The following is a 26,752-nucleotide window of genomic DNA, read 5'->3' as shown; positions in this document are numbered from 1 at the left end:
CGGGGACGCGGTGCCGGGACACGGAGCCTGAGGGCTGCCCGGCCAGCGCGGGGTGCCACGGCTGCTCCTTGCAGCTGCGAGCCGTGAGGCAACGGCTGGGCTTAGCCTGTGTGGGGGGCCACCGGGTCCGTCCCTGCTGTGCCCTAGCCTGCCAGGCGGGACAGGAGGAGTGCGTTCCGGAGCACAGCGTCGTCTGTCCCCGTTCCCCCGGGGCTTGACCCGAATTCAGAACAAGGCGGCCAAAGCGGGTTTGGGGCCGGGTAGCAGCGGCCGCAGAGCGCGGCCCCGCGCTGGACGCTCCCGGGACCCTCCCGGCTCCCTCCAGACCGGCCGGGGGCTCCGCCCGCGCTGGGCCGCCCGCGCCACCTGGCGGCGGCAGCCGGAGCGGCGGGAGGGGCCGAGGGAGGGCAGGACCCGGGGTGGGGTGCGGGATGGGATGCGGGGTGCGCCTTTGGGAGAAAAACCGAGCACGAGACATCGCAGCCTGAGAGCTTGCATTCTGTGTGTTACTTTTCTGTTTTTACAGTATTTTTGCCATCAGACTAAGCTGCAGATTTCCAGTTGTACCAATCAGTGTTTTTAAAGCGCAGTAAGTTTGCATCCTGTGAAATACACTTAATGTGCTCGTGTTCTAGTACCCCCACCGACTCCTCAGCTCTGCCCTTTGCTCCAGCCCAAAAATGGCTGGTTGGCCTCCTTCCTGCTTCCTAGAAGGGGAAGGATAAGAAAATGTGGTTCTGCTTGAGGCTGAGGGCATCTCTATAGACAGATCCACTGGGTTTTTTTCCCTGACTTGTTCTGTAAGTTTGAATGACTTTGTTAGATTTAATTGGTAACGGAAACATGTATTTTAAATTTTGATTTGGGTCTGAAGCATACTTTTGATTTGGCTATTCCTCCTTGCTGAGGTTTTGTTGCCTTTGCAGATCAGCCCTAGAGCTCATGAGGAGGTTTCCTCATGCAGGGAACTAAAGCAAGGAAGTATCCCAGTACTGCTCTACTGCTGCTCAGAGATGTCTAATCTACAGGGTAGTCCAGAGTAAAACCCCCTGAGACACCCCTGGTGTGGTGGTCAGTGCCAAATACTCTGCTTTGTGCCCTGACTCCTATAGTCTGGCCCACGGAGCAGATGTACATATCACCTAAGAGCACTATAAAAGGTGCTGAGTTGTCTACCCTGAAGGCAGAAATTAACCTTGTAGACAATACTAGAAACGGCAAGGAATGTTTTCCCTTGCTGTTATGCTGTCTTTGAGTAGCCAGCTCACATAGTGCAGAGTATTCATGCCTCTGCATTCCTGAGTTTGGTACTAGGAATACAAACTGCCATCCCCAGCTGGCTTTGGAGCTGGCTTTGTGCTGCAAATACTTGTCCGCTGGGAACCAAAAGCCAGATGTGCTTCACATAGTTTCCAGGCAGCACTGTTCCATCAGATGACAGTAGCTATTGAGTGCTCTTATGGTGGCCCAGAGACACAAAGATGAAAGCCTGATTCCTGTCAACACCTCCCTTGCCATTCCTGTGTGTCTTCAGTTTTCACTTCAGTCCACCTCACAAAAGCAAATGCCACAGAATATGATGTTGCAATGTTAATAACCCTTTATTTTTGAGAAAGAAAATCCCAAGTTTTGTAATTTTGAACTGACAGACAAATTTGGTATACATTGAACTTTGTCAAATATTTTCCTGTACCAGCCTTAGCTGAGAATCCACCTTCTTCTTTAGAAGCATTTTCTGCAGCATTTCCTGGCTGATTTTTAGTATGGAAGATGAACAATATTTGAATGCCCTCTCAAGGAAACATGTTTTCATGGAGGAAAAAAGCTCTGATGAACAGCCAAAAGGAAAAGCCTGTAGAGATACCTGGAATAATTTGTTAGACTGGCTTATGCTGTTTCCCAGCTGCTCTGCCTTTAAACAGCCTCTTACCCCAACTCAGGAGCTCCACCAGTTGTAAAAGCAAGAACTAACCAGCGCCAGATTCAAGTCTCAAAATACAAACCCTCTGAGACACAGGGAGTGAGGGGTGGAGGGGGGGGAGGTTCATAAGAGAACTTCTAAGCATTACTGTAGCATAAATAATATGGCATCTTTCACCTCAAATAGCCTAACACTTCATAAAGTGATATGAGCTTCACTACTTGCTGAAACACAGCTATTTCTGAAGTGGAACCTGATCTCTTTCTCTTTTTTTCTTTCTTTTTTTTTTTTCCCTTCTTTTAAACTAGCAGACAGCAACGTTTTAAGGTGGAGAGTGAAGGATAGAGTATACAACCAATCATAAATATAAATCTAGGAAAGCTTTGCACAATTGAAAGATCAAGCGAAGTCTACTTTTATTAATAGCATGCATCTGGTGCCTCATAAAGTTGTGTCCTAAATTTATAAATGCAGTTCATCTATAAGAGATACAGGCAACTCAAACAAGATTTTGTCCTCTTTCTTGCAGCAATACTCTCTTACAGGCCTCTGATAGCAGATGCTCTGGTTCTTTTCCTCTCTTCATTCAGTTTAATGTCCAAGTCCCGGAGCTGGCTGAGGAACCCTGAATTTGGGCAGATGTTTCTGCGAGTACTCACTGTCTTCAGAGCATCCACAAGTGTCATGTTTTCATGGATCATTAAAAAGGCAAGCACTAAAGTTGCTGAGCGGCTCACTCCCATGGCACAGTGAACGAACACCTTACCTGCACAAACAAAAAGGCACAATAAAGTGAGTGTGCTTTAGCATTTCTGAAGTGGAAAAGACAAAGGGAGGAGAAAAAAAAGCCAGTAGAAACAGGTTAAGAAAGCAATGGTGACAATTAGTGGAGCTTCATGCTTTCAGGAAGATCACCTCTCAGGCAAGGTGGTATTTCATATTGACCTTCTGCATCTAATTTAGGCCTAAGATTGAAATAGTTTATTTTTTTTGTGGAAGGAGAAGCTTCCTGTGACTAAACTTGTTAGTATAGTTTTCTGTGGAAAAAAACGAGTTTTGGCAGAAAAATTTGGCCCAGCCCTGACTGTGATCACTGGCAAGTCCCACAAACTCTGTGGGATAGTCTGCCTGTAAAAATGGAGTTGTAATTTACTGTATCTCAGCAGCCCAGTGTGAGCTATAACTGAGGATTTAATAAAGCACTCCAGTGAAAGCAGCAGATCCTGCAGCCAGAGTCAGAGCAAACTCTGGAACAAATGGAAATTATGATAACTAGGCCATAATCCAAACTCTGCTGACAAAAATTCAGCAGGCTGCAGGTCAGGCTCATAGTTTTTGACTTAGTTCATTAACTTCTGTTGCTTCTCTAGCTTAATAGACAGGCTGAATAAAGCTCCAATTCTGTGAAGTACTTGAGCGTGTGAAGCATTCAAGCCAGCATCGAAGTGCTGCTGCTCCCACAGGGAGCAGGAGCAGCATGCAGGGCAGGATCCCCAGCTGGAGCCCCTGTCAGTGTGCAAAGAGGGGGAGGGATGTGTGGAAGCACACAGATCCTGCTGATTCCTACAGGATGGGCCCATAGGGCAGCATCTGCAGTGCCATAACCTCTCCCCTTCCCTCTACACTCTGGTCTCAGAGCTTGCCCCTCTTTCCACCATGCTGGGCTGGGGGCAGCCAGTCTTCTGCAATGCCTGGGGACCTGGCACAGCCACCTTCCCTGCAGCACATGGCATAGGCACCCTTCTCCATCCTCTGCTCAGTGGTTCTGTATGTGCTGCCTTGAACCATATGCTGATTCTAAGCTCTGTTGGTGACTGTTACTGCAATGAAAAGTCATTTGGCTTGTGTTGAAATTTCCTCACAAAGCTTATCTTTGCTTCTCTCTTACCTCCTGAAGAGTTTAAGGCCTTGCCTATGAAATTGGCAGCATCATAGAAGAAGACACTTATATTGAAGGAAGGATCATCAAATGCTTCTACTCCATAGTACTCTATTTGCAGATCTGCATAATATTTGGCTCCCGTGTTGATGCTACATGGTCCATCTGCTGCATTAAGGATATGAGTAATGTTGAGGCTTTGAAGTGTAGTTTTGCTCCTGGCAGCCCACCTGTTGAAAGACATGAAGGGCACATTGGCAACGTTCCTAACATTCTGCAAAAATAGCATGGTTTAAAGTTAGTGCCTGCTCCCACTACGGAAGGATGCAGGAACTGCATCCTGCTTTCAGAGGAGCAAATTTCAAGAAGCACATAGTGCTTTGCGCATGAAAAATGTGATACGGAGGTGTGGAGAGCAGTGGGAGCACAAACTTGCCAGTGGGATACTGTCAGTTAAGCAAATGCCTCCCAGCAGTTAATCCCTGCGAACATGGCTTACTGTATGAAATGGTCAAGATTTTCCTTAAATATTTGTTTAGGAACTTTTAGAGCTAATCTCTCACTGATAATGTGCCTGGTCTCAAGAGTGAGAACTCGCACAGATGCAGCATCACCTTGTTCCTGGTTTGGACATGAAGTCAATGCGTTGTGTTCACCAGCTAGAACAGCCCCACTTCCCGCCATAAACTGGGACTACCGGCATTTTACAAAATTCCGAACCTTAACTGATATATTCATGAGGAGAAGGAGCTGGGAAAAATGAGCTAATGATCCAGGTAATCTGCAGTAATCCAATTGGAAGGAAACAACAATTAAGTATTTTTGGTCACAAGAACAAGGTATTTGCATGAAAATTCCTGTTTGATATTTTCAGTTTTATCATCTTTGAAAGAAAGCTTGGATTTGGAATGTCAAGATGACTATTGCACAATTAATTTGGGTCTTCCTCTTTCTGGATCTTAATCTTGCTATCCCTGTTTGAGGGTTAGGGCTACTGGCCTCTTGTCTGCTGCCTTAGAGAAGAGTTTCCAGGCCACATAATGCATCTCGGAATTTACATGAATTTGGCATAGGTTCTTTGAGGACTTTAGAACACAAATAATTTTTACCCTGCCAAATCCATGGTGGATCAAAGAACATAAAAAACCAAGTCAGACACGCTGTGAGTAAGCCATCATTTTGCATGCCATGTTTTTCTTGACATCCAAGCTCTTTACATCATCCGTTTTGGAAGCCTGTATCACAAAAACATTCCTGAAGATCCAAAAGCTGCTCCCCAGTGTACCACACCCTTTCCATTCCTCTTCCCAGGGACTGATAACAGCTTAACAATAGGCCCACATGTTCTTACTCATCTCCCAGGTAGATATTTGGCCAGACTTGGTCCACATGATTATCAGATCCTCCTCTGAGCCACAGGAGCTGCTGGAGGTCTGATAGTGCCGGTGTTTCATAGGAAGTGCTGCTGGTCAGAGATGAAGAGTATCTGGTGTGAGGCATCTTGCTGTTCCCTTGTATGCACTCAGGCTGTATCAGAGACAGCTTTTCTGAAATGAATTGAAAGGAAATTTTCATACAGAAATACTATTCCCTAGAAAGTAGACCTGTTCATTACCCTCCAAATAGGATTACATTATTAGAACTAGTCTGTGCAGCAGGGCCTGCAGGTGTTGCTAAAAGCATCCAGAGAGCAGGACTGATTCAGGGATAGGGCTCTACAGGCATGTAATTTCTCCCCTGAGAAAGCAGCATAAGATAATGTGATTTAATTTCTTGTCAAGTAACACTATTGGTAAAGAACATCTGCACCACCTGAATGCAGACTGGATGAATCTTGTAGGCACAGATATAATTTCTCTTTTGGTTGAAGAGCTACCAGAGTATTTGTGTACACTTGATTCTGATTAGTTAAAACCAGAAGTTTTTGAATACATCATTAAGCTGACTGATACTTAGAAAGCTTCTAGGGCCAAGGAGAAAACCTTAGGATGTGTATGTGAGAGTAATCTGTATGGTGTATGTATATACACATATAAGCATATAAACAGTGTGAACATACAATTTTATTTCATTTATAAATTATGTATTTAAACACACCTACACACACATACACATGTACATACATACATGTATACATAGCAAAGGATTTTCATGTGCATATAGAAACATAAATATATATAAATGTCTGTATGTATAGAACAAGAAATTGAGAGGATTTGAACTAGTTTGTTCTCTCTCAGTTGAATGTCCCTGGACACTTAGCTATGATGGTATTCTTGTGCCTGCCTGTGTCAATCTCTCCTCTGGGAGCTGTTCCACTTTGTATAAATAACGTGATAGCCACTTTCCTCCAGAGAGGGGCCATTTCTCTTGTTTGAGGGGCAGGGTACTTACCCAGGATGTGAGAAAAGAGAGCATTTCTGAAACTATAGAGCTAAAGTTCTGGTGTTGTTGTCCTGTTGAGAACCCCATCTAGGGCTCCATCACAGGTCTGTGAGATCACAGTCTGAAGTCGTCTGGTCTGTCCCCTGCCCCACAGCAGCAGCAGCCATATGGATGTTGCTTCTAAAACAACAACTTTGTCCATGTATGTTATTTTTAACAGTGTAAGTTGATTTGCAGAATAAACAGAAGACAAGGAAGAATATATTTTTGCTTACAGAAAAAGAAGTGGAGTTGATGTGAGGCATATTACTGAACATACACATTTATTTTTGTGACCTCAGTCTAAATTTGTTTCCTTTGCCCCTTCCTCCCTCCTCTTCCCCACAAATGTTAAGTGCAGTTATAGCTTTTTGTATGTTCCAATAAGAAAGAGGTCTCCCTAGGGTAACTACTTAATAAGCAAGATATGAAAAACACAATAAAAATGATGGGATACATAGGAGAAAAAAATGACTGATTTTACTTTCAATGGTGGAGGAAAAGAACTGCAGGGAAGTAGAGAGAAATATAGAGATAAAAGCCTACGATTTTTTCAGGGCAGATAATATAAGATTAAGAGCTTTGGTAAGGGAGTATGTTGTGCAATCCTAGCCCAGATTAGCATGAAGAATAGCACAGAAACAGATAATGTTCATTGCCCTACAAGTTTTACTGCCTTGTGAAAGTCATGCACTGTGCTCAAGAGCTACTGCCAGCATCTTCATGATGACCTGTTTGTACTTTCACCGACACAGAACATTAAGCTGAAGTAGTAAAAGAAAATCAAGAATAAGATAATACAGCTTCTACATCAGGAGATTCATAAGATCACAGGCTCCTTTTCAAGGAGTGTGGCTGACTCTGAGTTGCTGCGAATGCTTAAGGGCTGAAGTTGTGGAGCAGATGGGTACCAAACTTTCACTTCTGCTAGATCCTGCTGCTTTAAATTTCTACTGTAGCCTCTCAGTTAGTTACAGTAATGGAGATGGTCAGCAAAGAGAATTAAATTGTATGGCCTCCTGTTCAAGACCTGACATTGAGGAGGTTCTCCCAGAATTGAGTCATTTTGGTGCCAGTGACACTTCACAGGTGACTCTGGCCTTGGCAACCAGGGAAATGCTGTGCAACAGAGCTTCTTTTCATAGAGCAATCCTCTTTCCAGAAGGTGTGCCAACATTATTTTATTCACATGCCTAATGTCAGATAAGTGAGCTCCTTCTGTCAACACCAGCATGGCTCCTCCCAAGAACACTGCTCCTGCCTGCACTGCACTGGCCTTGAAATTGGATTGCTCTGCAGGGCCTTCAGGGTAAGCTTGGAAATAGCTATAGCAGATGATTAGACTAATGAGGAAAGCAATATGAAATTTTTAATTGAAGGCCAGGGACTTTGGTGAAGGCTTCCCCCCACCTTCTACTTTAAGATACTGCAGAGGTAGCAAAAGTGCTGCCACTGATTACATTTCTCTAAGCTTCTCCCTCTGGGTGGCTCCCAGAAGCTGCTCTAGCTGGAAATAGTGACAGCAGGAGGGCAGGAATCCCTGTACCTGAGGGAAAAATTTCTGTCTTACAAGGTCACTAGCATTTTCTGCAGAGATCTAGACCATGCAAGTTGGATAGGATTACTTTTCTTTTACACTGTACCCATCTCATTAGCTTTTTTCTTTCTATCTATCTCTCTCTCTTATTTTTTTTTCTGCTTAAAAGTAAAACAACAGAACAAACAAAAAAAGTCAACCTGTGGGAGATTTTTGAGGCTGGACAGAGATTTTAATGGCGATCCACAAAATAGAAGGTAACACACAATCTTTAAAACAGTCTTGTCATTCTGTATCATTTCCCAAACACCTGGAGCACTGGGCTACACCCCAAATGGCCAGGGCCAGCTTGGCTCTCTGTCTGGGCTGTGGAGCCTGAGTTTCCCCAGTGGTCCAGGACTTGCCCTGGAGGTCCAGGCTGGATGTGGCTGTGGGTGACATTGCCTGGCTGCAGGGAGCACCCAGGAAAGGCTCTGGGTGACTCAGTGCTGTCTGGATGCAGCTGGGTGCAGCTTCTGAGGGACCCAGTCATGCCAGAACCCTGTCTACAACAACCTAGTGGAGCTTTGTATCTCACCAGCATTACCCAGCCACTTGAATACTACAGTCTGCAAAGCCTTTTTGTTTGTTTTTTTTTGTTGTTGTTTTCTGTTGGTTTGTTTTTGGGGTTTTTTTCCCCTTTCTCTATGGTGGAAACAATTGCCATTTCATATTGAGCATCTCTGGCTAAAAGGAAAAGAAAGGAAAAGAAAGGAAAGGAAAAGAAAGGAAAAGAAAAAAGAAAAGAAGAAAAGAGAAAAGAAGAGAAAAGAAGAGAAAAGAAGAGAAAAGAAGAGAAAAGAAGAGAAGAGAAGAGAAAAGAGAAGAAAAGAGAAGAAAAGAGAAGAAAAGAGAAGAAAAGAGAAGAAAAGAGAAGAAAAGAAAAGAAAAGAAAAGAAAAGAAAAGAAAAGAAAAGAAAAGAAAAGAAAAGAAAAGAAAAGAAAAGAAAAGAAAAGAAAAGAAAAAAGAAAAGAAAAGAAAGAAAAGAAAAGAAAAGAAAAGAAAAGAAAAGAAAAGAAAAGAAAAGAAAAGAAAAGAAAAGAAAAGAAAAGAAAAGAAAAGAACCCATACAAAGCCCCAGTAACTTGAATTGGCTAAAGCATTTAACAGATTTGTGTTGCATCTGCAGATTCCAGGGGAAAAAAACTCAGCAAAATTTTGGGGGTAAAAATGCAAACATTCCAGTATTGTAGATATGAAATAGTTAATTTTGTTATTTAAAAAAAATACTATTCCCGTTTTTCTATTCAGTTACTTTGTTTTGGAATTTGTTCTCCTACGTTGCATAAAATATTTTAAAACATTAAAACAATATGAAATTGTTTGTTCCTGGTTGAGAAAAATATTTTATTTCATTAAAAATGAACACAGACTGAATAGCCACCTATTTGTCTAGCCCAAATTTTCACTTCTGTAACAGGGCCTCCTGCCATTTTGCCGTGGCTGTTCCCTCATTTCCTCAAGATGGAACTGAGATATAGAGAGATTATATTAATGTCTGGAGTCCCAAGAGGAGTCTGGCAGGGCATTAGTTGGATCCAAATCATCTTTCCTCTTTCCCTTTGCTAGCACCTTCCTGGCTGGTACAACTCTGCCTGTGTTACGTCGATAGCCCGGATGGGGACAGGTGTCTTTCAGTAACAAGTCCTTACATGAGATTATTGAGAGCCTCAGGCACAGCAGGCCCTGTGGTTACTACGGTAGCACAAACACTACGTAACAATAACATGATACAGAAAGCTCCTGCAGCCAAATATCCTAAATTCCCTGTATCAAAATCCTGACAAACAAAATGGTTCAAAATTCAAGAGCATGGGGTCATAATTCATGTGGAAGGGGAAAAAAATAAAAAAGCAGCCTCTTGATGCATTTGAAAATGCTGTCTAGTCTGTTTTTTCTTCTCTCGTCTCTCAGCAAGCATCTCTGCAGTCATCTTTTACACTCTTTGCTCTTTCCTCTCAGGTAGTGTGTAACTCTATGGCTCTTTGTCCTCCTGATGGAAAATTCCAGATAGAAGTGTGTTTCACAAGGAAATGATCATGTTAGTGGAATTAATCTTTTAGATACTGTAATGTGAAATACGATCTTCCTTTTTGTTAAGAGGACCCAGTCTGTGTCTCTACACTTTGGTCAGAATCTGACGCTAAGAGAACCCAGGAGTCTCTTGAGGTGGAGCTGAAAGCTTTGTGTGCAGAAACAGGCACATTTAAAAGCAATAGCAAAGTTAAAACAGCCAGATGGGAACCTAGCAGGCAACCAAGAGGGGAACTCTGTGTTTTCCTTGCAAGCCTACAGGGGCTTGTTTGCAGGAATTAGAATCTCTCACCAGCAGTTCACTGCAGCTCTAATACCAAGCGGTATTGAAAATGAGAAGCAGGTTATGGCTGATGGTTTAAATGAGGTACCTACGGGAATTTAGAAATGAGATCCTGGACTTTTCTTGGTGTAGACTGTGCACATGGCAGAGCAATATTGCTTTCTTGGCTGACTGCATCATATATTATGGCCTTTTATTTTGCCCACAGTCAAACAGTGGGGAATAGTAGAAGTTCATTGCTCCAGCTCACTGTTCAAACTCCGATCTGCCTCACCAGAAGCAGTGCCCCTAAATAATGGAAAGCAGAATCGGTCCCTCAGCCTCAGTGCGGGTACTGCAGCACTGTATAAATGCTATTGCCATTATTTCGGAGTGAAGAGAAAAGCAGAATGTACAATTAAAGCTCTGTTTGGTTCAGTTTTTAAGAGAATTTACTAGCTGGGAAAGATGCCAGATCGAGGGCTCTGGAAAACGCAGCCCGCCCTTCAACCGCAGTGTCAGGAAAGAGCAGGAGCAGCCCTCCAAGCCTCCTCCACGGCTTCCCCCGGAGCCCAGCCCAGCCCAGCTCAGATTGCAGATGCCCCTCACCCTACACTGGCAACCGTGTTTTACAGGGTGGGAGAAAAATCTGAGTCTTCACACCTCTTCAGCGCTTGGTCTCCCTCCTGACATCTCCATTCACATCCGGCCTTGTACATTTATGATGGGGGCCTCTCAGCTCTCCAGACTGAGCTGGAAGGCACCAACCTCTGCATGCAAGGAGCCTGAGCTGGGCTGGAAAGCTAAAGGTTCCTTCCTCTGTGAGCCCTCCTGTTCCTGAGCTGGGCTGGAAAGCTAAAGGCTCCTTCCTCTGTAAGCCCCCCTGTTCCCGAGCTGGGCTGGAAAGCTAAAGTCTCCTTCCTCTGTAAGCCCCCCTGTTCCTGAGCTGGGCTGCCCATGGTGCTGGAGGGGCTGCTGCCGCTGCCCCACAGGAACTGTGTCCACCGGGGAGGGCAGGAATGCACAAGGCCATTTCAGTAGAGGGAGCGATCTCTGTGCAGGGCAGGTGCGAGCAGTCAGCCTCAGGCAGGGTTTGGATAGCCGAGGGAGCTCCTGGTGGTGAGCAGGTGTCAGGTGAAGTGGGAGGATAAGGGGGTGCATGGCCAGACACAGGAGTGCAGGTGGAGCCCAAGCCCTCAGCTCAGAGGGGCCCCAGAGTGAGGCGGGGAGCCCCAGCGAGGGCTCCCAGCAGCCCCATCCCAGGTCACACAGCCACTGTCGTCCTTGGACAAGGGATGTCCCCGAGAGGGGCAGAGCTTGTTCCACTCAGTGACTGGGTGAGCTTCACCTGTGCTTTGCTAGTTTTAGGGGAGAGGGTGCTGCTTTACAGAAGCGCTCCTGGAGAGCAATTCCTCTTCTTTGCAATGTAATAGAGCTGCATATATTTTCCTAAAACTCTAATCATTCCAAGGGGGTAGAACCTTTGTGTTGCCCCCCTCCCACCTCCCCCAACCCTCCTATTTGAGTCACGCAGCCTAGGAACGAGCACTTGCCCACGCAAGCCTTAGCCTGGCTAAGGCTGCAGGAAAGGATGGCTTAAAAATGGAGGCACTGGTTGGAAAAATGGGGAGTCCTGCTGGAAGTGACAGGTCATGGCTGTGGCATGATGCCAGCTTTTACATCTGCAGCTTTCAGATTCAAAAGAGATAAAAAAAGAAGTATTACCTTAGCAGCTGGCATCTCTGAGCTATGGAATGAGCCATTCCCAGCAAGACAGCGCTGCCCTCCACAGGCTCCTAGCACAATTTCCGACCGTCTGTGAATATCTGTCGAGCCTAGGATGATGCTTTCCCTTTTATTTCTCCTCTGGGGAAATTCCTGTCCAGGGTACCACAGCTAGGAATTCAAGCCCCCCCAAACTACTGATTTTTTTGATGCATCTCAATTGCGCTCATGCTTCTCCCTGAATTAAAATTATCTAGTCTTAAGTCCTGCTGCCAGCAGCCATAACTGTGCTGTACGCTGTAATCAGGGGAGCACACAATCACCATGCAGCTAACTGCTTCTAATAGTAGAAACTTCACTCTAATCTTATATAACGCCAGTAATGGAGCAGAGAGGCTGTGGCTTCTGAGGAGCTTAGACAGAAAGCTTTCTTGGGCAGCTCATGCCCTGAGGGCAGAGAAGCTGCAGCTGCAGTGAGAGCAAGAAAAACAAAATGACCTTGATATTGATAACAGTTCAGTGAGTGCTGTCACAGCCAGTGCTGTGCCAAGACTTCATTGGTGTTACAGGCTGTCGATAGGTGTAAGTTATGGGCAGTTCTGATAAAAATGGTGTCAGAGGCCAGACTGAGAGAGAGATGTGGGGAAATAATGTCTTGCAAGCTTCAGGAAAGACAAACAAGGATGTTAATATATTGCTATTAAAAGGGGCTCCAAAGCACTTGCACTTCTGCAGGCGGTATGGATTTGTGTGACTGTGGATTAAAGGGGTTTTTTTCTTCTCCTTGATTTATTCCTCAAATGATTTTTATCTGACTGCTGCTGTCAATGCAAAATTGACAATGCTGTCAAGTTTGCAAGATTTCAGAATATTTGAAGGCATGAGAAAGGGGTTTTGATATTCCTCAGTCATTTGGCAGGGGTAGCTTTGAGCTGTCTCTCCCTGCACTTTTAACATAAGCAGTGAAGTGTTCTCCTTGCTTTGCCTTTCTTGAAAGGGTACATACAAAAAAAGCACCTTCTAAGGTTCACAGAGCTGTACAAATTCTTTGCTATGGAATCAAGAGAAAACTTCAAAACTCTACAATGGAAGATCTATTTTGGCACTTGAGTTTTTCAGGCATATCATAGAGCATTTCAGCAACATTCTCAGCTCTGTTGGGGCAGAGTGGAATGTTTTTATTCTTAGATTTATTTTTTTTTAAGTGCTGACTTTAAAATCATTATTTGATTTTGATTAAGTCATCTTTAAAGAAGAGTGACAGTCACAAAGGAATTGACCAATGATGACTAAAGGAGATACTAAGACATAGAACTGGGATTTCCTGTCTCTTGCAAACTTTTGATTATGTGTCTGATGAGTATTTTCTCCTAATTTCTTATTTTAAATTTGAAGAAATAAAACTGTGAGTGGTTTATCTCCGGCTGGAGTTTGCACCTCCCTGGTATCAGGGTGCCAGGTAAATCACAGCAAAGAAGGAACTGCCTCATCAGGGGCTGTCGGCAAAGCAGGGCATGCAGCTGCCTCTCCAGGCTATGAGGGATGAGAGGTCAAGGGCAGTGGGGACATGCTGCTGCTCCATGGAATGCCCAGTCCCAGGGTCACTGGGAAGGAGTTTCCCTGCCTGGCCCTGCTGCAGTATCTCTGTGAGAAGCAGGCAAAACTGTGCTGCCCCACTCCTGAGACTGAGCCTATGCAAGCCTTGCAGCTGGTCAGGCAGGGCAGAAGCAAGGGTTGTTTTGTGTCAGCAAGTTTTTGGAGAGTATTTTCACTTTATCTTGCCAGGTTTCATGCTGCTGTTTTTCTGATTGTGTTTCATGCTGTGGCTTGGTGTGGACTGTAGATGAATGGCAAGGCTGGTAGGTAGGGTGATGGAGGGGAGAAGAGCCTCCAGCAAAGCAGCAGCCTCCAGATTCCCAAGAGGGAGTGTTGAGCACAGGTAGAAGGAAGGAGAGTGTCCTTGCTGGAGGTTGTGCCCGTGCAGGTGGTTTACAACAGTTTGGAAACACACCGCAAACGTAACATTTTCCCAAAGCAAACCTCCTTGCCTTCAGCGCAGCCTTGGGAAGGCTAACCTCTGCTTGAGAAAGTACCTGCGAGCAATGCGTAGGAATGCATTAAGGACTGCGACATTCTCAGGTACAATGGCAATGGAAGCCACCCGTGAGCTATAAATAGCACTAACATCCTTTCTCTCCAGTGCCTGGCATCCCAAGCAGTCATTTTTGCGGGTGCTAGTGAAAATGAACAAAGCTTTGAAGAGCATTTATTTACACTCTCTTTGCAGGCTGGAAATATTCTTAGTAAGTAGTGACTAGTTTTTCTTACTGGCTCTGAATTTTGCATTTATTTTAAGGGAAAATACCTACATTTTTTTACTTTTGATTTTTTTTTTTTTTAAATTATCATATATAATTTTCATATTTTTACCTCAACTACGTGGGAAGAGCTATTGTGGCAGGAGAGTTGGGATCAAAGTATTCATTTTCAAAATCCTCTGTGCAATTGTAGGAAAAGGGGAAAAAAACCACAGGAAGCTAGATTCAGTCATATAAATCTTATATGCATTTTTAACAAAATAATGAAAATATTTTGGTTTAAAGAATTAAGCAAACAATGCAGGATGTTTGGGCAGGTTTTGTGGTGTTTACATTGTGACACCAGACAGCAATAGTGGTTGCAGTAAAAGGAAAAGCTTTACATACCTATCAGACAAGATCTTCCTATGGTTTGATAGGAAACAAAGATGGCTTTTTTAAGGAATTATGAAGACCTGAGAGCAACGCTTGCAAAAAAAGAGCCTTTTCAAAATATTTAGGGTTTACTTTATGAAGTCTTGTCATAACATAATAAAGTCTCACCTGTTATGTAAGTCTCCTTTGCTCTGTATAGACAGCAGAAACACGAGGTCTACAAAACAGACACTTTGCTCTAAGAGAACCAAAGAACTTCTGCTACAAGACCAACTAGTGGAGCTAGAAGAATTAGTCAAGCTTTTAAATATGCAAGAGGGACTGTATTTTTTGCAATGATACCAACTAATCTAATTATAGATTAGACTGTTTTGCTGACAACCCTTGTATTAGGCCAGCGGGCAGCTCTGCTGCTAGTGAAACGCTGTGATTTTTCCTGCTGCCACAAGATGGCAGGAAAAAACAATGTTAGAGGCTTTAAAAATACACAGCCATGGGCATCGCAGGACGGAATACACTTCCGACCGGCATTTAAAGGGAGAATTTACAAGGAACTGTGCACCTGAGATGGAAGAAAAATGTGAAATGTACGGAGTTAATTAGATTGGTATTGACCTGCGTGTATCCATCAAAAGATCTACACCGTATCTTTTCCCATGCAGTTTTCCTGTATAGGAAAAGCCTGTGACAGTGCTCATTTTTTTCCTTTACACTGTGCAGTTTGGCCTGGTTTTGTTCTGCTGGCAAAATCTGTTGTACAAACTAGTCCATGACATAATACACTCACCTAAAGTAAAAAGCAGGATGATTATTTTAGTCTTTTATACTGTCTGCTTCCAAATATGGTTCTCTTCCCATTCCCTGTTTCTCCAGCCATAGTAGAAAAAGAGCCAAGCTAGAGGACACTGCTCTGGCTTTTGGGAACAGCGGGAGACACGAGGGACAGCAGCTGGGCAGGAGGAAGCCTGGGTGCTAGTGGGCTGTTGCACTGGGCTGCTGGGCTGGGCGGTGGGGTCAAATCAGTGTCCCCCCATGTTCTCCTGGAAAACTGACCCTTCAATGCTTGTCACAGGAGCTGCTGGGGCTTTGGAAGAGGGCTGGGATGGAGGAGTCTCTGCTGTTCATGCCCTCTCCCCTGTTGATTTCAGTTCAAATACTTTTCTTAAAGGAAGTAAACCCTCTACATGAACAGAAATTGGTTTGGAAAGTACAACCAGACTGGCTGGAGCCTTTGAGTAACCCAAAGGCACTCCTCCTCAGCAGCCAGTGTGGTGGGACCCCTGCATTCTTCTGACAGATAAAATAAAACTGTGGAAAACTCACAAAGATTATTGTGTCAATGGCAATTACCAAGAGCTCACTAACTGGTAGAAGTTAATTCTAAACGGCAGCACTGCAGAGACCCAGCAGTTCCGGGCCCTGGTCCTGGGCCCTGCCACACCACTGCTCCCCATGGCCTGGCTTGGCCTGGCCTGGTTTGGCCTGACCCAGCACTGAGACATCCCTTCCCTCACTGGGACATCGAGGACATTCATCAGTAACCTTTGCAGCTCATCTGGAGAGGGGACAAAGCTCATGGTCATGGCAGTTGTGCTGCCCCATGGCAGTGGCCTCCCCAGAGCCACCTCCAGCACCGGCCTGCTCCTCACCCATCCAGCCTGCCCCTCAGCTATCCATTCACCTGTCTTTCTCACCCAGCCTTCACCCCTCCTTTTCTTTTTTTCACCCCACAGCCTCAGCTAGCCTCCTTGGAACAAATGGAGGCAAGGTGCTTGTTTGGGGCATGAGGACAATTAAGGATTTTTGTGCTAGGACCAGTTCTTCTGTTCAGTCTGTAGTAATTTGTAGTAATTAAAAGAATCAAGAGGTTTAGAAGTAGCCAATCTGTTGAAAGCCAGAAACAGCTGTCCTGTTTCTTATGCTGGCTTCCTCTAGACTCTGCTCTGCCTGATGGAGAATGAATAACTAGCCAGCCCTTCAGTCCAACCTGCATTGGATCTTTTCCACCTGTCTTATGAATGCTGTGTCTGCACTGCTCATTACTAAATACTGAATTCTGAATGTATCATGGGCACCAAACATCCAGAATCTACCTCCCAGGCTGGCAATACATTTGTCACTATGAACCAAGATTCATTACACAGTGGCAACATGGAGGAGAATGACAAGGCATCAAAAGTGAAGAAGCAAAAGCAAAATGCTTAAAAGTGCTGTGGTGATGAGGGAAAAGAACTGATGGTATGGATGCCCATCACCTGGGCAGGGACACCCTTGCCCCATGAGATACTAACAGAGATCTCAATGCCTTCACACCTTTCCACTCCGGATTCTGATCCTACTTGGCTTTTTAAGGTATTCTTTCTTGTATTACTTCTTGTGGAAAAATTATTTTGGCGCCAGCTTGGTTCTGCAGTTAGCAACTTCATTTTGTGAGGGAAACAAGTGATGGGAGGTCTGCAGCTGCTGACAACACCCCAAGAACACTGCCAGCATCCAGGAGCTTTCTTTTGCCCTTTGGCTGCCCACCTCTGAGTTGTGGGGTCCCACCTGCTATTTTAAGGTAGATTATGCCTTCCTTGATATTAATAGGTTAAACTGAGCACAAAATTACTTTGAATGTAGCTCATGCAGGACATCTTACAACCTGGGTCCTTTTGCCAGGCTTTCAGCAACTGATCATGTAGGTCAAAACAGCTCCAAGGTATGCTTAATCCTGCTCTGGATGCAAGGTGAGCAAGCCTTTACACATTGAGGTGTTAGTAGATATGTGTGTATGGGGAAAACAACACTCTCTAGACACCCGTTCCCTTTCAGTGCTTGAAAGGAAAATCCTCCCCTTTCAGCACTAAAACATTAACTGCAAGTGTCAATTTGCTATCTATTTCAGAGAAAACAAGTGGTTTGTCCACAATGCAAGGGAAAATTCAGGGCTGTCCAGGAATTTGAAACCACTGGGTAGAAGGGATTTTCTATTTCTCCTCTACTGGGTAAAAACTCTATCTGAATTTTTAATTTTTGTTCTGTTGAGCAAGGTGTATATGCCTGAGAGGGAACAAACGTGCACATCAGCTCTGAAGGGAGGAGCCCCCTGCACAGGTGACATAATCACACTCGTGGTGCTGGATGAGGTCTTGAGAGGGCTACACTGATCTCTGCTCTTCTGCCACTTTTCACTATTGCCACAAGTAAGGGCTGAGATTGAACGAGTCAGTCTTAACCTAAAAGATCTAATCGGATCTGAAATGCAGGGGCCCATAGCTATGTGAACTTACCTGGGCCCTTCTCTCTATTTCTGAGACTGTCAGGCACAGGAAAGTGATTGCTGACTGTTGGAACAGAAAAATGTGTCACAGAGCTTCTTATCCTGACTTACTTAATGTCTGTCCCACCTCCTTCTTCCATGAAGATGTCTGTCATGCCTGTCCCATTTTCTGCCTTTCTAGGGTCATAAACAATAGTGATTACCAAGTAACTTCATCTCGTCCCTCTATTAGCTTAACCATTCCCTTGATGGATTACAGACTGGGTGATGACAGGAAAAGTCTCTGTCATTAAAAACTCAAGCTCCCTCTGTTTTCAGTGGTGCTGGAATGGTGATGGAGCTCCCCCTGCACACAGGCAGCCTTGCCTTCTGCCTGGTTACATCTTTGCCAGGCAGGATGGTGCGTCTTGACTTTACAGCCGCTCCATGTGGCTACACATGCTTTCACAGCAGGATCTGTGAGCACCAACCACCCCCTTTGCAGAGATCTGAAAGAGTGCTGCCTTTTGGCACAGGAATGAGCCTGCTGTCCCCTGAGAACATAAAGACAAAATCCTGGCCAAAGAGGGAACCATGAGAACATAGCTAAGGTTATGACTTTGTAAATGTTTGTCTTCAGTTTGTATTTGATGTCTGGATAAAAAGGTGACCAGTCTCTTACAGAAATGTAAGGCAGGTTAAACAACAGAGGGGCACAAAACAGTTTTCTTGAGCTGCAGCACAGAGCATGTGCAGAGCCTTACCATTTCCACTTGCCACCTTTGTGGCTGATGGATGCTTTCATGCAGTGTCTCTTCCTAACCCCTTCAGATCTGAGCTCTAAGTATGGTTGATACAGCTGTGCTTCTTTTCTTCTTCCTAAAAAGAATGACTTTCCCTTTGTACTGTTTGCATTTTGTCATGCTGCTTTGGTTCACTCACTGTTTTCCTCAGTTTGGTAAAGAAGTTATCCATGAAAACAAGAATGGAAAAAAGAAAATTATCAAAGACAGTTTTTTTTTTTATATACACGAGGAAGAGATGTTTCAAAGTGAGTCTATCAGGTTATGTACCTAATTATTATTTCTGCCCTTGAAAATCTTTTACTTACAGTGCTTAATTGGTCTGTGCAAATCCATTGCCAAAAAAGTAATTGGACATTTTTATAGAAGGATCAGAAACAAAAACACTCTAGGCTATTGTTCTAAAATAAAAAAAAAAAAAAAAAGAATTATGGAAAGAATATGTTTCAGGGCATCATCCAGCCTCTCTTGAAACTATGCAAATTCACTTGGTGGTAACAACAGCAGACACAATGAAATGAGTTGTATATGACGAACTGAGATCTCAAATGTGATATTATGCAGAAGGTAAAGAGTCTGTACTAAATAAGTAACAGCCTAACGTGTTACCAAGGGGGCACTTTGATTTTGATGAATGTTAAAAGAACCTTTAGCCTTGAAAATAAAGAGGATAATTTCTCTCTAGGCAATGGCTGCTCGTGAAAGCCATAAAATAAGAGCACTGGAGCCCTAATTTTATAGTGCTTTTTAAATGATTTTCAAATGGTCCAGCTGCTTTGTGCCACAATAGCACAAGGCAGAGATATTTACACCAGCAATAACAAGCATGCATCAGCCTGCCCAAGCTGCTCTCCGCAGGCAGCCTGCAGGAGGTGAAACACACGTGGAAAGATGATACTTGCCAATGTGGATTGATCATAATCACACCACGGTCAGAGCGATCCTGGGAAGCTGCTTTTTCCACCCAACAACTTGATTGTTTTCCTCGTCTGTGTGTTGCCTGCAAAGCACAGGATCTACACGGCTTCTATTCTGACACTTGAGAGCCTGCCAGCAATGTGTGCCCCTTGGGCCATACTGTCCTTGGCAGGCATCTCTTTTTGGAAATAGGAGGGCAAATTCACCCCTGGGTTACACTGCTGGTTTGGCGTGGGAGTTTCCACAAGGACTGGTGTGGTCCCAGCTTTGGTGTTCTGCATGCAGCACTGCATTATCTCCTCCAAAATGCATGCATGTGGCAAGTGAACTCTGGGAAAATGCTATGGAATTCTGCTGAGATGCTGAATTGCCACCAGCAACTCTCCCCGGGTATTTTACCTCTGCACGTTTAAGACTTCAGTCTAAAACTACAGTTTATTTTCCAAACAAATACTCTAAGATAAGAACTACCCTGGGGTGGTCTAGCTTAGCTTGCCAATTTGGGTAGTCATTTCAACAGTTCAAAAAAAAGTTTCAATTTTTTTCTTTAGAGTCCCCTCTCCTTGGCAAGACATTGACAAAAGACAGGGTTCTGGGAGAAACCTGCTTTCTGAACCAGCAGAATAGGCTTTAAAGAGCCGTTCCTTTTTGAAATATTCCATTAAAATTAAATGACTTGTCTCTTTCCATGTTCACTAGTGCTAGAGGCACAGCAATATTCAAGTAATAATAATTTTGGTGGGAACAGGAAATTTTGAGCATGAGAGAAATGTCTAATTTATAGATGAAAGTTTATTACATTTTCAGTAATGCTCAGGTCCATAAAGCTGAGACAGAGCTGGGCAGAGGGCATGACAGAAACTAGTTACCGCTGGAAAGTCCTCAGCCATTGAGCATCTATTGTCACCAGGGTAAGAAAACTGTCTCCCATCTGGGTGACTTCTTGTACAGGTTGGGAAATATTTTCCCCTTTTCATTTGCTGATCCAAATCAGCAAAACAAGTTAACATCTTTTTGTGTCCAGGGATATACTTAAGAGCTTTAGTTTTAAACAGGGGCCTATTTTCTCTTGGAGTTGAGTTTTGAGAGTTTTAATGAGCAGAATGGACAACAAATTAGGAATGTATCCCAGAGGAGTACCTAGCATGTTTGCTGCCTTCATTTAGCCAACTGACTGAGGAATGACAGGAGCATGCAAAATTCAGAAACATTCTATGCCCTAAACAGAGAGGAAAAATAGATTTGATGACAAAGCTTTAGGTCATGTTCATCTTTGTCTCATATTCAGATAGTTTTTCTGACATTTCTCCTTGTCACTTTGTGCTTTTTTAATTTCATGAGAGTTTAGAGTTTACATAGGTGTCTACTGTGTCTTGGTTCAGTATGTAAATCCTGCAGCATGATGAAATTGCTCATGACTGGGTAACTCTTTGGATAACAATGCCTAGAGGAAAGTGGCAGAATATCATAAGGTAAGCCAGCATAAAGGAAGCAGATCTGCTTTTTCTAAGAATAAGGCAAATACAGATTTTTCCTTTCAAAACAGAAAGGAATACACATAGTGCTGTTCCAGGCTGCAAGGAGTAGTGCCATAGTCACAGATTGCATAAGTTTGTACTTCTGCCTCACTCGCATCTCATCTCATCTCTGAGAGATCCAATTTACAGCAGCTGAGATAAAGTAGCCTCCAGGGTATTACCTATAGCCCTTTCATAAATCAAGAACCACTTTTTGTTACTAGATATCTGAGTCCAGAAACAGAGGAAAACACATGGCATTAGGCTTTGTAAATGGCCAACTGGCATGTCTCTGCAATAGTTTTTTGCAGGTTTTGGCTGTTTCTCAAACTAGAAAGTATTTTTAGTTATTTTTGTTGTGTATTCTGACAAATCAATACAAAAAAACGAAAAAAAATTTTAAAAATTGATGATATCTGACTGAGAGCTCAGAACTGTCTTCCCTTTTATAATTGCTTTTCTTCTTTCTCTCCTGCTACAGAAGATACATTCTGATGATTACCAGCACACAATGTGTGATCCTTGCCACTGATGTGAATATGGTTTTGTTGGTCACTCCTAATCTCTCAGGATCCTGCTGTTTTCCCACGTGCCAATGAAGACAATGTCTGTAAGTGGATGATTAGGCTTACCCGAGTGGTTGAGTGACATTTAGTTAATGCTGCTAAAGTAATTGTGATTGCTTAATGTGAGTGCTGTGTAAGAGCAGCAGTTTACCATCGGGACAGGGACTTGCCATTTGCCCTTTTTAATGCACACAGCATGTATAGAAATGTGCAACAAGGTCAAAGTCGATTGTGTCTTCTATAAAAGCACATGATTACAAGTAGCTCAAGTTATCTTGTTGCCTTGTAATGTATTCCTGTCTGTAGACCCCAGTGTCTACAACACTCAGACATTTCTTCCCCTTTGAGAGGTGTAAGGATAAGTAAGGTAGTAGAAGAATGGTAAAAGGTTATGATTTCTGAATATACTCATACCTGGAAATGCAGAATTCCAAGTTATTTCACTTCTGAAAAGAAACAAATTTAAGAAGTTTTACTGACTTCAGTTAACTACAATCACATTGAGGACTGCTGGCGTAAACATCCTACAAAAATTCACTTCAGGAGGTAGCTCAGGTCCTTCTGTAACTGGATTTGAAATATGTATGTTGAACATACTAAGGTTTTAGCATAGCTAATAACCATTTCGCCTCAGCCTGTAACTGTACAATGTTTCTTTGCTGAAGATAGCCTTGCTAATCTGGTTAAACCCCAGTTAATAAACCCGCCTGCTTAATATCAGCATGAAGTTTGACTTCTGCAGGATATTTTACATATTGTGCCCTCAGCTGCTTATTATGTAGCACTTCTGAAAACACTGTACCTTTAAACCCAAAGGGTCTTGGCCTTGGCCTTGCATATCAGCAATGGCTGATAGCCAGATAAATATTTAATAATCAGTTTGTTGACAGCTTCAAAGTCCTCCAGGATGAAAGTCATCATGTCAAGTCAGCCATCCCTACTTTATTCCATATTTAACTTGTTTAAAGATGCTGAACATCAGATTTCTGATAAAGGCATAAGGAGAAATATTTCTTATAAAATACGGCATTAATTCTAGATTGATCTTTGATTTCCAAGGAGCTGCTCAGAAACTGCACATAACTGGTTCCATGGAAACAAGCAGTGACAATATATGGTACTGTTCTGGGTTATTTTAGCTCTGGCACAAGTTCTGATGCTGGCACGGGTTTGCTCAGTAACAGAAACATTCACTGTTTATTAACTTCACTTAGTACTGGGTTGGGCCCTAAATGAACATACTCTGTTCCTCATTTTTAGCTCATGAAGAGCCCATGAAATCTTATTCTCAGGTGTTGTTCCTATTTGTCTTATTGATGTTGGCACAAAAAAGAAAATTCCATCTGTAGTACTTGATCAACTTCTAGTTTCACTGTTTGCAGTCTGTAACTCATATTTAAGCTGATATTAGTGATCAGCTGTTGCATTAAGACACCTGTTTACATTTTTATTTCTGTTAGCTGAATGTTCTCAAAGTTCATCTTTCCTTACTACACATACACACTGTTGTTATCTATATATTTTTTCATTTTATTCCCCACCATTTTTTCCCCCCTACAAGAGAGAATGTGATTGAAAGAAACATCCAAGAATAGTTTGGAACATGTATACTTACAGGCATTGAAAGGAGGTCTTAAAACTGCACTTAAAAGGTTGTCTAAAATCAAATGTTGCTGTTATCAGAACACAATTTCAGTGATTTTTGTCTTAAATCTTTGCCTGTACTACCTGTCAGGCTCAATTCTACAAATCGTTATTTCTGCATATGGTTCTAATAAGTAAAAGAGTTAATTTCCAAGTGTAGTTACAAGGTTTAAGTGGAAAGGCAAGGGTCGATTTCCTGCTCTCCTGGCTGAGGCAGAAGTTCAGCGAAGCTGAACTCAGCACAGCCAGGCTCTGACCCCGCTGTGCACGGGGTCACCTGCCGGCTGCCACGCTCCTGCCTGCAGCTCAGGGACATCAGGAAGCAGGCAGTAATTTGTAAAACCAAGTTTTCTAAATGCAGATTATTTCCCCAGCATCCCCTAGCTCATTTTTATGGCTTTGCTGTTTCATAGCTAAAAGAACGGGCACTCATGCTGTAATCAGCAGGCAATCAGCAGGGTTATTAGTTCACCCTGCTTCTCTCCTGCAGAAATTATTGTAATTTCTAGATATTTCAACAAGTTTGTCACCTGATGATGGTGAAAAAACCCTTGTTTTGGCATAACACTGGGCACTAGGCATGTTGAGTGCAGATGATTGCATGCTTTCTCTATGCTTCAGAGTGAAATACCCATCTGCACAGTTTTCAGAAATAGTGAAGTCTGCTGTCATTCAGAATATCCATGGATTTGTCAGAAATTTCAACTGCAAATCAAGTTGTCATATAAACAGCCAAAATCAGAATACTTTTTTATGTGCGAATTTCCATTCTAGTTAAAATTACACTAAAAATGGTAAAAATCAATTATTGTTCAATTTTAAGGCTGCTCAGGACCAGAAGTCTGTCTTGTGCTTTGTATGGTAAATGCTGTAGCATTTATAAAATCTGTGTATGTTGCAAATTATAAAATAATACAAAACAATAGAGTCTCTTTTTAATTGTTTTGTATTTATAATTGTGTAGTAGGTTCTTTCTTTTGCTTTCTTCTGTGCTAATATTAAGTCTATTTTAAGGCAATGTTTACCAACACTAACTAAACTAAATAAAGTTGAATAGCATATGTTAATGAGTACTGTATTCCCCAGCCCTTCAGAACAGCTCAGCCTCAAATAACACTTACATTGCCTATGCAGAGATTAGGCCAGTCTTCACCCACGTGATTTAATTCCACCTTGCAGCTGTCCAAAATATCTGGCAGTTCCTGGGTAGAGGGAGTGCCAGGCTCAGAGCATTCCTGGGCTGTCGGGGTCCGTCTTCAGGTGCAGACTCTTTTGAAGGCCTCATGCAGAATCAGGCAGAGGAGGGAGGGCCTGCTGGAAGCCGCTGCTGTGGAATGCACAGGGGAGGTTTTTGCTGAAGCTGGCTCTTTCTGCCGCTTGATGTTCCCAAGCAGGTGGCTGACTCTAAATACAGCTCGCGCCTTGACGCCTCCCTGGATTAGCTCAGCACTCTGTCCCTGATGCAATGGGGAACAACCAGAAAAATGAACGCACTGCTTTAAGTGAATCTTATGCAAAAAAATGCTACTCCCATCCTCACATAAGCTATGTGTGCTTGTTCCTGCCAGCACAGAGCTTTCCCTGTGAAAGAAATGTCAGTCAATGCAACTGAGACGCAGTCCCAAATGCCTCATGTGACCCAGTTCTAATAATAACCTACCAGGAAAGAGGGGACAGCACAGCTTGAGGGCAAGTTCAAAATAAACACCATGAGAGCACCTGTCCTGGGCCTTACCCAAGGTTCACCAAGCCCACTGTCCTGGGCTTGACTATGGCTGAAAGTGGACGCCTACAGAATATAAGAACACACAAGCATGAATTATACTTTTGTATATAACAATAATAATAACACTCTCCCAGCTTCCAGCTGCCTGCAGTTTATAAGCTTGCTGATCTGGATGGAGTTTCCAAGTATTTGGTAACCCTGAATGGATTTCTATCCCTCAGACTTTTCCAGCTGGCCCTTGAATAGGCTTTTGCTTTCTGCAGCATCCTGTGGCAAGGTGTTACACAACTCACACAAACCCCTCCTTTTGTTTCATACCTGATTTCTCCTGACTTCATCTGATGCCCTCAGTTCTTGTACTGGAAAATAAAATTAAGAGAAGTTTTCACTGGAACTTTACATGGCTCCCTTTAGGTGACACTGTTTTTGTGATTGCTTTAAAAAGATTTAAGTCTGACAGAGCTGTGGCTGGGACAGTTCCTTTCACTTGCACCTTCTCCCATGTTGCGTAGACCCTCTTGAGAAACATACATTTTCTGAATGAACTGCCACTGGGTAGGCAGTATTTTTCCTTCATTTTGGTTCCTTAGTCTAACTTGCCAAATCAACATTGAAAATACAGGTTTTTATGCTAGTAGAGGAAAGCAGTGAAGTACTAATGTCAAGTCACATCATGACTTGGATTATGGATAGTGTAAGTGACAGGTGAGGAGGTCCCTTTTCCTCTTAGCACACTGCAGCAGTCAACGTTTTCTGTTTTAAGAAGTTACAGGACTATTCTTCTGCTTTTGCTTATGTTGACTGGAATCCTTCTCCCTGCACAAATGTGCACTCAAAGCAAATCCGTATATAAAGAAGCAATGCAGACAGGCAGGAAATATAAGCAATACTGACTCCACAGATGAAAAACACATCTATGACTTGACAATGCCCTTGAAAAAAGTTCCTACCTAATTCATTCCCTCCACTGAGATGAGTAAGTTGTGCTTACAAGATCACTACTGTGCCACTGGTGGTATGGATGCCCTACTGACTCAGCTTCACTCTGTACTCTTCCCTTCTCTGCCCCTAGTGAAACAATACTCTCCCAGGATGAGCAGTATCTCCAGGAGCAGGTACTAATTTACAACAGGAGCAGCTTTCACAGCTGTGGCTTTGTAGGACAGATGCTCAGAGGCATACAAAACATTATCCTGATGGGGGGATTCCATTAATCTTGCTCACATGTGTCTAATTTTGCCCAGCCAAAAGCCATTAAGATGCATTATTTCACTCACATGAATTACAGATTTTTCAATGCCGTGTCTTCAAAAGGTTTCCCGACTAAAACCTACTGTAATGTGAATGAAGTATAAATTATAATGAAATGTTAAGTCATACAAATCCCTATTAATTTTAATGGAGAACTTCAAAGCAAACAAAGCTCCTCCTCCACCATTCTGCTGCTTTGTGAGGTATAATGATTATCCTAGCACTGTTGGGTTTTAAATGTGATTTCCTATTTGATCTTTTCACACAACAATGTCTTACCTTGTCTCATCAGTGGAGCTCTTTCACAAGTTTTAGGAAATCTCAACAGTCAAACTGTTGTCTGAAAGGATCTTAAATATGCTTATTTTGCAAAACACTTGTGTACAGTGAAATAGGGAGGGATTTCTACATTCCCCTAAATGCTAGTCAGAATCATATGAATATGTCATAACCTCTCCACCAATAAAGAAGGAAATGTGATCTGGAAAGGCAGAGGTTCGACACATAAGTCATCATTATATTAGGCTTCTAATAACCTTGCAAGTCTCTTCCAGCAAAGAATAAAATTATC

At 43.1% G+C, this 26,752-nt stretch overlaps 1 protein-coding gene across 8 annotated transcripts; it reads right to left on the bottom strand.

The window, feature by feature from the left end:
* Nucleotides 1-1,577: 1,577 nt before the first annotated feature.
* On the bottom strand, nucleotides 1,578-26,017 carry LOC102103052 (dual specificity protein phosphatase 13B-like). 8 transcript variants are annotated; one of them, XM_088059897.1, is made up of 8 exons: nucleotides 24,865-24,881; nucleotides 24,326-24,785; nucleotides 21,975-22,006; nucleotides 19,462-19,559; nucleotides 18,868-18,960; nucleotides 5,152-5,347; nucleotides 3,810-4,030; nucleotides 1,578-2,687 (listed from the first exon to the last, which is right to left on the bottom strand). In XM_088059897.1, the coding sequence occupies exons 6-8, from the start codon at nucleotides 5,298-5,300 to the stop codon at nucleotides 2,461-2,463; spliced, it is 597 nt and encodes a 198-aa protein (XP_087916023.1). In that variant the 5' UTR covers nucleotides 5,301-5,347; nucleotides 18,868-18,960; nucleotides 19,462-19,559; nucleotides 21,975-22,006; nucleotides 24,326-24,785; nucleotides 24,865-24,881; the 3' UTR covers nucleotides 1,578-2,460. The 8 variants fall into 8 exon arrangements, with proteins under 8 accessions (XP_087916023.1, XP_087916021.1, XP_087916020.1 ...); XM_088059895.1 differs by lacking the exons at nucleotides 18,868-18,960; nucleotides 19,462-19,559; nucleotides 24,865-24,881 and adding exons at nucleotides 25,249-25,289; nucleotides 25,922-26,017 and having other exon boundaries at nucleotides 24,326-24,531; XM_088059894.1 differs by lacking the exons at nucleotides 18,868-18,960; nucleotides 19,462-19,559; nucleotides 24,865-24,881 and adding exons at nucleotides 25,249-25,289; nucleotides 25,881-25,993 and having other exon boundaries at nucleotides 24,326-24,661.
* Between the last annotated feature and the right edge of the window lie 735 nt (nucleotides 26,018-26,752).

This window comes from Pseudopodoces humilis, chromosome 9, assembly GCF_049639895.1.
Source record: "Pseudopodoces humilis isolate 2021_Gansu_Grassland_sample_001 chromosome 9, ASM4963989v1, whole genome shotgun sequence".
NCBI lineage: Eukaryota > Metazoa > Chordata > Aves > Passeriformes > Paridae > Pseudopodoces > Pseudopodoces humilis.
This window is presented reverse-complemented; position numbering and strand designations above follow the sequence as displayed.